Source organism: Glossina fuscipes, unplaced genomic scaffold, assembly GCF_014805625.2.
Source record: "Glossina fuscipes isolate IAEA_lab_2018 unplaced genomic scaffold, Yale_Gfus_2 59, whole genome shotgun sequence".
Taxonomy (NCBI): Eukaryota; Metazoa; Arthropoda; class Insecta; order Diptera; family Glossinidae; genus Glossina; species Glossina fuscipes.
The window spans coordinates 6,609,857-6,619,398 of NW_023998431.1; the positions used below are offsets into that span (position 1 = coordinate 6,609,857).

Genomic DNA, 9,542 nt, shown 5'->3' on the forward strand with positions numbered 1-9,542 from the left:
CTTTTATGCAGCCATAACCAGGATATTTCTTAAATTTTATTTTACCGACTTCTTTGCCTTCCACGACACGAGGGGGTGTGTCCCCTTAAACTAACAGCATTGCTGGAATTCTATATTTTTTCAAATTACGATTTCTATACATGTGGCACACTGAACGTTGCCATGACCGCAGTATATACTGCCGAGTGGCGAAATGTGAATAAAAACTAATCAAAAACAGAATAACTGATCATTGCCAAAGCACCTGTTCTCTTTATAGCAACTTGTAAATCTTCTTAGTGAGGAGATTGCGATCGTTTTGCGATATGTTCAATTTCAGATGATATTTTTGTTTTTAACATAAATAAACCCAAACGATATTTTGATATTTATAACAGGTTGCATAAACATCACAATACAGGCGGAAAAAATTGAAATATTGAAGTGTATACAGCTTTCCGTGTTTTTTTACAGTATTTTCAACTTTATTAATTTTTTAGATGATTTCAATTATTGAAATAGGTTTCTAAGACGTTGAGACAAAATCGTGAACCAGCTAATATGGTAAACTTGTATTAAAGGCAGCACTCAAACCTGACACTAAAAATATAATGCACAAATTTATATTTATTTATTCAATTAAAGTGTCTTATATACTTACGGAAACTTTTTCTTTTTAAGTAAACTTCGTTATTCAATTTATTCGCTAAATATTGATGACACCGTATATAGGTTAATTCAATGGCGTCAATTTGAGTGTTATCTACATAATTATCATCAATATTGCTATCATCATGAGATTTATCATGGATATCTATAGACAATGGGCTTTTGGTTTCAAGACATTGAGTGCAGCTCAGCCATTCCAAGTTCAAAATGCAAGTTAGATTTAGAAGCTTGTAAAAGAACAAATAATTAAATAAATTTTTCAAAATAATAAAGCGTTCACTCTACCACTCACTTGCTCTACTCCCACTTTGATGGCATTCAAATTGTCGACCAGTAAGCAATGTTCACAAACAGTACTTAAGTATGATTTGTGAACCATTTCCAAGTCTTGAAGATTTTGGCACTGATTGATTTTCTTATCCAATTGATCGCCCATAGATTGTAGTACATGTGTCATTAGATGAAAGTGTACACTCTGCAAGGCATACATCATCCAGAAACGTAAGTGTTCTAGACGACGCATAACCAAATCAATCATATTAAAATCCGCGTACGGAATGGGACGTTTCCGACTACGTGGGAATGAAAGCCTCTCCAATATTGTAATGCCCCATTTGACCTTAAGAAGGAATCGAAAAACCTTATTATAGGCCTCAATATCTTCGCTGTTAATAATAAGCTTCAATTCACGGCTGAAATTGTACGTAACCATAAGTTCATCAACAGCTTCGGAAACCTATGAATGAACATTCAAACAAAGTAATCCAATTTTGCTGTTTCAACTTGAAGGAAAATAAAAACTGACCTTAGTGGTCTGATGGTTAAACATGGAAATGAGCTCTACACGAAATAATGAAGACATTTCTGGAAATCTAGTGCTTACAATATCATCCAATTGCATGGTTAACAGAGATGGATTAGCCCAAGGAACACCTGATTCAATCTATGTTATAAAGTTACTTAAAAAATGTAAAGGAATGTTACAACGGCGTGCTGACCTGCTTGAACAGCCTGCTATAAAATTGATACATAACATCGCTGGCCTCCAATAGCAAAACCTTACGTAAGTTTTGCAAATGCGTTAAGATCATAAACTCATCTCGATACAACTTCATAACAAACAAATTTGCAAGTTCAATCCGGCGGTTTAGTATCTGAGTTAAAGTTTTAATTAGTAATTCTTCTAATGGCAAACTGCACAAAGATCTTTGTAATTGTTTAAATATATCCAAAGCATTCGGTGTTTTATTTGGCATTACTCTCGATGCTTCTGTTTCATTGCTATTTAAAGCAAACGACATAAGCAAAAATTCATCATTTGTTGTTAAATTACTTAAAACGCTGTTCTTTTTCATTTTAATATCTGAAGTGCTGACGAAGGGATCATTGTAACATTCACTTTCATCATCGGTATGTTTTGGTGATGATGGCCGCGATTGAATTTTAATTTCATTTTGCATAGTTTGGACCTGTTGCAAGAAATCCTTTATAAATGTATTATATAACTTTCCTTCAACAGCGTCGCAAGCATTGCGCAAATTTCCAATGCGATTAATTTCGTAAAGCAAATTAAGTGTACGTCCCGCTTCCAAAGAATGTTCTTGCATTAATAAGAATAGGCTATTTTCAAGTATACTTTTTGTAACTTGTGATGGCACAAAAAATAATTTAGGTTTATTCTTACGGTATTTACGCATGCATACCGACTGATCCACGTCGCTTATTCTAAATACGAATAAAAAGAGTAAAACTGAGTCTAAATAAGCAGAGATTGTTACCTTTCTACGATGTATTCTTGTTGCCAATCATCTAACCGTCCTTCCGACCACCAAGTATCTATGATTTCACAGAATACCTTAATTGAGGCCAACAGCAACGACATTGCCAAGTTGGCGTTGGTTGCGTTATTCTCCATTTGAAAACATTTAGTTAAGCCGGCAAGTAACAATGCACTGCATATATGTGGTGGATATTGTTCCCAGCTGAGTATCACCTGTTGGTGTATATCGTATAAGCACTGTAATCGAATAAAAGCGTCATTCAAATACGCCCGCATATTAATAATTGTATTAATTTCGAGATCTTGTTGTTGGAGTAAGCGTCGTTCGTAATTCAGTAACTGTGCCCATATGGGTTTCAAGTGTAAATGCAAGTTGGCTGCATAACATTCCACAGTGCGAGGTGGTGATCTATTGCTGCCATCATAAATAGATTTATGAAAAATACTTAGGGTTTCCATCATACGAATATAGGGTACAAATTGACTCTCCAAATATTTGGACAAACCTTCTCCAGTCACACTAGGTATTGTAAAACTTTGACGCCTTATTACATTATGTTGTTCGTCTAAACCAAAAATACTACACTTGCTAGGCTTGTGAAACATCCACAACAATTCCCGCATCAGATGTTGTTCGGTTATTGTGGAGGGCGTTTGAAACCGTATTAAGTTGTTAGAGGTTTCATTCAGAAATCGATTATAATATTGGGCAAAATTTGCTTCTATATGTCTGCTTTCCAACATGGCTTGACACTGACTATTACGACCAGCAAGCCACCATGAATGCTGTACCGTGTCCCACAGTTGCGTTCTGGCATTGTTATCGTCAAATTCAATAAAAGGATTTGATTTTTGTGGCGGTTTAACGTTGCCCAACATTCTATCACCAATCACACTATTATCACCTTGGTGATCACTGGCTTTTACTTCTAAAGCCGCAGTTTGTTCACGTTTATCCGTGTTTCCATCTTCATCTGACCATTCCTGATAAAATAGTGCATGTTGAACTTATTTCATTTGCTTTAATCTCTTATTTTTCTACTTACGCTCAATTCCGAATTACTATCTTCATAGGATGTGGTAGTTATAAAATTTTCTTTTAAAATATTTTTCCAATAAATTAATTCATTGCTTGCTTTTCCGGTGTCTTCATATGGTTGTGGTAAGTTGAGATCTATTTTATGTTTATTACGTCGTAAGGCAACCGTTGGATTATAGGCTAACGTTATAAGAAAGTCTAATAACGACCAATGAACATCTATTTCATAATGGTCTATGCATAGCGGGTGACATGTGATTTCATCGCAAAGTCGTCCCAAATAATCAGCATATTTAGCATAGTTGTCCACACGGAAACGTTCTTGTAATCCTTCAATACGACGACGTACATCATGCCCATTGGTACTTAAATTGCGATGACATCTGATAATATTCCATGCAAACTGCTCGCAATGATATAGATTTTCGTCTTCATCCTACATTGGCCAATATGTTAGTTGTTGGTTGCAACCGAGTCTTTTCAAACTTACATCAAAGCCGGTCAATTCTTTAACGAGTTGGGGTATACATTTTATTATGATTTCAGTTCTCTGATCCTGAGCAGACATTTGGGTTTCCTTTATTATTTAATGTTTAAAAAAGAAAAAATTTCTGACAACTTATTTTGTATGCATTTGTTGTTTTTTTTTTTGATGTGTTTACTAAGTGGAGTTTAACAGTGTTGTGAGATCTGTCTACAAAAAGAAAAGCAGCTGCTTGATAGAGTTGCTAAATAACATATTTTTATATCAAATTGTTATTTTTGATACTACTACGGTGCACCGCGCGGTAGAAAGATGAACTAATAATAAACAGGTTTTAAAATTTGGGGACTTTTAGCATACGCTAGGGGGCAAATTAGCATAGAGTATTATGTTCCTTCTGTAAAGTAGCAAGTTCTTTCTGTAAAGTAGCAAAAGTATTTCGTTCTTTCTGTAAAGTAGCATAGAGTATTACGTTCGCTCTGTAAATAGCAGCAGTGGTATTCTGTTAAAGTCCGCATAATTGTTTGCTTTACAGCTAAGCTAGAAGTGAAGTTCTTTATTTATACTTTTAATTTACCAACTATTATCTTGACAGCTATTTAAGCTCATATATAACATATGGAAAGTTCGCAACAGAACCTCACAAATAGATGGCACTGTTTTACATATTGAAATAAAAGCCAAACAAAATTTTAATAATTGTTGATAACCTCGAATAGTTTAACGTAATTATAATTAACAGTCTTGCTTCAATAATATTATTATTATTATTATTATTATTATTAATTTCGCCAGAGAAATAAATTCTAAGACTAAACTCTTAAAAGCACTAGCATCTAAGGCTATCGGCTTTTTATTAAAAACTCTACCGCACTTGAGATTCGAACCCACGACCTTTGACTTGCTAGTCGAGATTCCTCCCCTTCGGCTACTCAGGCGGATTCAATAATATTAAGTTTGAATAACTTGTCTATTTTCATTGCATTGTGTGTGTACAAACGTGCGAATCCTTATTTAAGATTTTTACTTGAGATTTAATATTAAAATATTTCTACTTGATATATATCACATTCTAAAGATTTGAATTAAAAAATACATCGCTTCTTAACAGTTTCCAATAATCGCCTCGATAGAGAAACTCAATTTCGGTTTTTTAGCGATTGTTTTTATTTGATCTTGGGTTGGGGGTTGTGCATCATTTGCTTCCACTTGCACTGGAAGTAAGTTCGCGTTCCTCAACGTAATATTTTTTGGTTTTGTGGAGGACATATAGCACGTATGTGCTATTTGGCTTGGCATCATATAAGTTTGTGAGTTCATTAAAACATTGGCAGACGTAATTGAGTTACTGATATAATCGGCAATAGCAGCTGCATTAAGCAAAGTTGCATCGCTGACCTGATTTAGCTCTGGGTCAGCGAATGCTCGTCTTTTACGTATTCGCTCCACTATTGGTGTAGTCCAGCTCGGGAAATGCTCTTGGTTTTCTACGAAATATAAAATTAAAAAACACGTCAATATTTTTATCACTTCAATGTTTAGAAAATCAAATTCGATTATTGAGTTTATTTATGTGTGAATGGTAAACGTGTATGTTTATCTACAAAAAGTAACATTTGATCCATATTGAACACCAAACCAGACTGCTTGGCATTTTTTTTTTTTTTTTTTTTTTTTTTTTTTTTTGTAATTTAGACTCATATCCTCTTTTGTGTTCTTATAATAAGAATAAACAGATGTGGTAAAGATAGTTCATTTGAAGTATTGGTTTTTCTTTCAGACATTACATGCTGACATTTTTATTTGTTTAAGTGCAGGCCTCTTTTTCAGTTGCAAGAATTCAATTCACGCCTTTAGAATAAAAAAAACAAATAATCGCTTATTAATATTTTCAAATTTGTAAATTCTTGCGTTATTGTTGTACAAAAAAAAAAAAAAAAAAAAAAAAAAAAAAAGGAAAGAAAAGACATGAAATAGAAATCCTTCACTAATTTCATGCATTTTAAAGATCGGATTACAAAAACCGTTGAAAGTTAGACCGTTTAAAGCCCTACATGAATTTAATTTACTTACTTATTACATGCATGATGTTTTCTTGTTTTTATCAAGTTTTGCTGACACTCCTTGACACCCACATATATTGCTTCAAATTTGTTCTAAGCTTTTATCTATATCTGCTGACAAAATAATTCAACCAGAAGTCGACTTTATCGTTCAATACCCTGAGGGTAATTACGTTTCATTCTTGGATTCTATATTGCACGCAATCCAAGTCCAAGTGTTTGTCTCGTCACGAGCTATGCTCAGAAGTGTTTAATTTCTGTAATGCATGTAATGGATGCGTCGAAACTATTGTAATAACCACGAATTGCCGCTGACGCTTATAGGTTTGGTGTGAATTTCCTTTAAGAAAAACTTGAACACATGTTCACAGTTACTCGCGATGATTAAATGGTAGGTTGTGATAAATTGAAAAAAAGAACAACTAAAATTATAAACCATTCTATTCACGTTAGACACCATTCTATAAATTGAATTAAAAATATTCATCATTAACGCACGAGTGGAGTTTGAAAGAAAAATTTTTCATTCATAATTAAGAATTTTTAACTGATACCTTTCTCCTTTTATTGCAATCTGCTAGGTTGGTTATAAACGAGAATTTCATAAAAAAATAAGTTGGAAAAAACGGGAAAATAAAATTACCTTACAACAAGTTTCATATATAAACTTCGTTTCACTTGGTTGGTATACCTTAGCATGTCATGGTATATGACATATCTCTTTGGCAAAAAAATTAAAAAAGTTAAGAAAACGGTCCAAGTCGATGGTCAAGTCCTTATTTTAAACTATTTATTCGTAATCATTGTACGAGTTTTTATTGCCCACGTATATATATCCAGACTAATAAACAACCATGGCGGATGTCGATACGATTATTTGAAAAATCAGTTTATAACGATCGCTTTAAAAACAATAGTTTGCTGTTACAAACGCCCTTTAAATTATACGTTATTCGCTAGATAGTGTAGAATATGACGATATTCTTTTTATACCAATAGAGATGTCGCAAGTGTCAGATGCATTATATTGGCAGCAATTTTATAGGGAGAAGGGATAAAGTTACATTAAAAGCATTATGTCTCTTTCTATGTACTTTAATAAATAATGCGCGTTAGTCTCAGCCGTGGGCAGAGTTTTTAGGAAAACTAAGCAAAATACTTGGAAGAAAATATGTATGCATACAATAATAATAGTAGTAGTTGAGCGCAGTTTAAATGTAAAATCCTTTAAAGTGATTAGAAAATCAAATACGTTTTCAATATTGTTTGATTTTATTATGTATGGAATAGCGTCTGAACCATAGCAAGCAGAAGTGCATTTAAGAAATTCTTAAGCGAAAATACTTTATCCGATGTATTATTTATTGAACGTAATAAAGGTTGTTAAACGCGAAGAAATATACAGGAGTAATGAATAACTTTTGCAACCAACCATGTATCCGGCCCCTTTTTTTGCGGGCAACAAATGTGATCTTATTTATAACGATGTGCTCAACGTTAATTAACGTAATTAACTAAAGCAATCCCTGTACACTTGCTTGTAAATTTTCGATTAGTATGAAAGGCCCAAATTTATTTCGTTGATGATTACGATTTGCGAATCTTATGATCTTGGTCTTAAACTGTTTCTTTTTATTCTCGTCAAATTAAATTAAAGAAAGCACGTAAGTGGGTGCGTCTAATTCCTGAATTGAAAATGGGCTCTTTGTGTAATAATTTTTCCCTTTCGGTATTAAATTTATTCTTGCAGTAATTTGTCTTATGCGTGTTGCTTTCTTTTTGTTTACTCTTAAACATATTAACTTTCCTTGCATATGCAATGCTTTCCTATTATTTTTCAATAAAACCCGTTATATATAATAATTGCGTGTGAGCATTAACGTCAAATGTTTTACATTATGTCGATTGTATTATATTATGTAAAGAATTAAGGTCATTTATAGTCAGGGATCCGATTTACTGCAAAAGGCGTTTAGCATTATTAGGAAAAAAGTTATTGCTTCTACAGGACGATCAATCCTCATATTATTGATAAATAATCTCTTAAATTTCTTAAGGTCATCCTTTGCCGAACTTAATGGCCTTATGGTTTAATAATTATTATCAACACAGAAAATGGTGAACATCATTGGAATACGATAATCAGTTAATCAGTTTTGGGGAAATTGGACAAATTCAATGTATGCCACCTTTGGCTTCTGCAAGGCGGATCAAGATAGAAAGACCCTATCTTGATTGTAAATTATTCAAAGATTAATTGCCCATCGCGATCAATCCTTTTGGTACCTTTTGACAACATTCTTTGCGGTTACTTGAAAAGTGAAGTTATGCGAATAACTCGGAAATAATTTTCGATTTAAAAAACCACCATTATATAAATTACAACTAAAGAGGTTTGATTATTAAAAGAAATCGAGATATGCAAAAAGAATTTTGTTAAACGCATGAATGGTAAATGAGTTTATGTATAAATTTTTTAATACCAATGTACGATATATAAGAGAAATGCTGCTTTTCGATTACAACTTTTATGAAAAAGAAGGGATGATGTTAAGCTTGCATTACAGTCACAAGAACTGTACTGTTTCTTTTAGCGATCAAGGGCTAAATCAAAGCTTTCGTGGCAAGTGAAATACAATTTTATTTCTTATTATTTACTCACTTTTCATGACAGCTGCTGCATATAAAGCCGATTGCTGCAAACGCCTTAAACGTTGTTTATAGACATTCTTTTGTGCATTTAAATCTTGTTGAATGCGCTGTAAAGCTTTCATTGGTGAAATTGAAGACACGGGATTGCAATCGTCACTAAACGCTTCATTAGTGTCCTTAATACATTGCTGGCGTCTTAATGCAACTTGAGCAGCCATTACTCTTTGACGATCCACGACTAGTTGACAATTCGCACAGGTGCATTCACGCCAATGGCATAATTTTTTATGACCTTTTACACTGGATATAACTCCATGATTACGACATCTGGCACATTTTGGAGTACGTAAATTGCGGACTAAAACTTGCTTCGACCCAATCAGTGAATTGTGTGCAGATGCTTCAAATTTTTCAATACGACTGAATAGCATTTTAATTAATTTGCCCATAAAAAAATTAGCTTTTGGAGTTTTACTAAGAATTTCGAATTGTGTACGTTACGTTTTAACAAAAATTTCAAACTGCCCCTTTGGTGTTCATTAGTAGATGTTTTTCAAGGAAAATTTTCAAAACCAAAATATTTGTCTTCAAGTGGAGAATGCGGTATTTGATCTTTTGAAATTTGTGTTTTTGTAATTCAGCATTTGGATTGTGTTACTCCCAGGCGACGCAATGTCTACATTGTGATAATTTTAAGTGGATTTTTGCTTGATGCTTATTGGTTAACTTATAAAATATCTAAAAATAGTTTACCAATCGTCTATACAAGTATTTTGATATTTTCAATATGAGAAGACCAAGAAAGGAATTCTATTTGATTTACGTAGACTTCTCTGCTAGGTATCACTTACTTGCATATATGTTTGTTTCATGAAC

At 33.2% G+C, this 9,542-nt stretch overlaps 2 protein-coding genes across 2 annotated transcripts; both read right to left on the bottom strand.

Moving 5' to 3' along the window:
* Positions 1-535: 535 nt before the first annotated feature.
* LOC119637446 (gamma-tubulin complex component 5) lies at positions 536-4,079 on the bottom strand. The gene is made up of 8 exons (XM_038033465.1): positions 3,958-4,079; positions 3,475-3,903; positions 2,427-3,412; positions 1,647-2,373; positions 1,454-1,591; positions 941-1,384; positions 641-875; positions 536-579 (listed from the first exon to the last, which is right to left on the bottom strand). Exons 1-8 carry the CDS (start codon positions 4,033-4,035, stop codon positions 536-538), a joined length of 3,081 nt encoding a protein of 1,026 aa, XP_037889393.1. The 5' UTR covers positions 4,036-4,079.
* Positions 4,080-5,055: 976 nt separating this feature from the next.
* Positions 5,056-9,097, bottom strand: LOC119637447. The gene is made up of 2 exons (XM_038033466.1): positions 8,677-9,097; positions 5,056-5,438 (listed from the first exon to the last, which is right to left on the bottom strand). Exons 1-2 carry the CDS (start codon positions 9,095-9,097, stop codon positions 5,056-5,058), a joined length of 804 nt encoding a protein of 267 aa, XP_037889394.1.
* Positions 9,098-9,542: the final 445 nt, after the last annotated feature.

Coding starts and splice junctions, on each gene's coding strand:
- LOC119637446 (XM_038033465.1), bottom strand. CDS start 4,035: ATGTCTGCTCAGGATCAGAGAACTGAAATCATAATAAAATGTATACCC. Junction 3,904..3,957: donor AAGAATTGACCGGCTTTGAT/GTAAGTTTGAAA, acceptor TGGCCAATGTAG/GATGAAGACGAAAATCTATA. Junction 1,385..1,453: donor TTAACCATCAGACCACTAAG/GTCAGTTTTTAT, acceptor GTTCATTCATAG/GTTTCCGAAGCTGTTGATGA.
- LOC119637447 (XM_038033466.1), bottom strand. CDS start 9,097: ATGCTATTCAGTCGTATTGAAAAATTTGAAGCATCTGCACACAATTCA. Junction 5,439..8,676: donor TGCAGCAGCTGTCATGAAAA/GTGAGTAAATAA, acceptor TATATTTCGTAG/AAAACCAAGAGCATTTCCCG.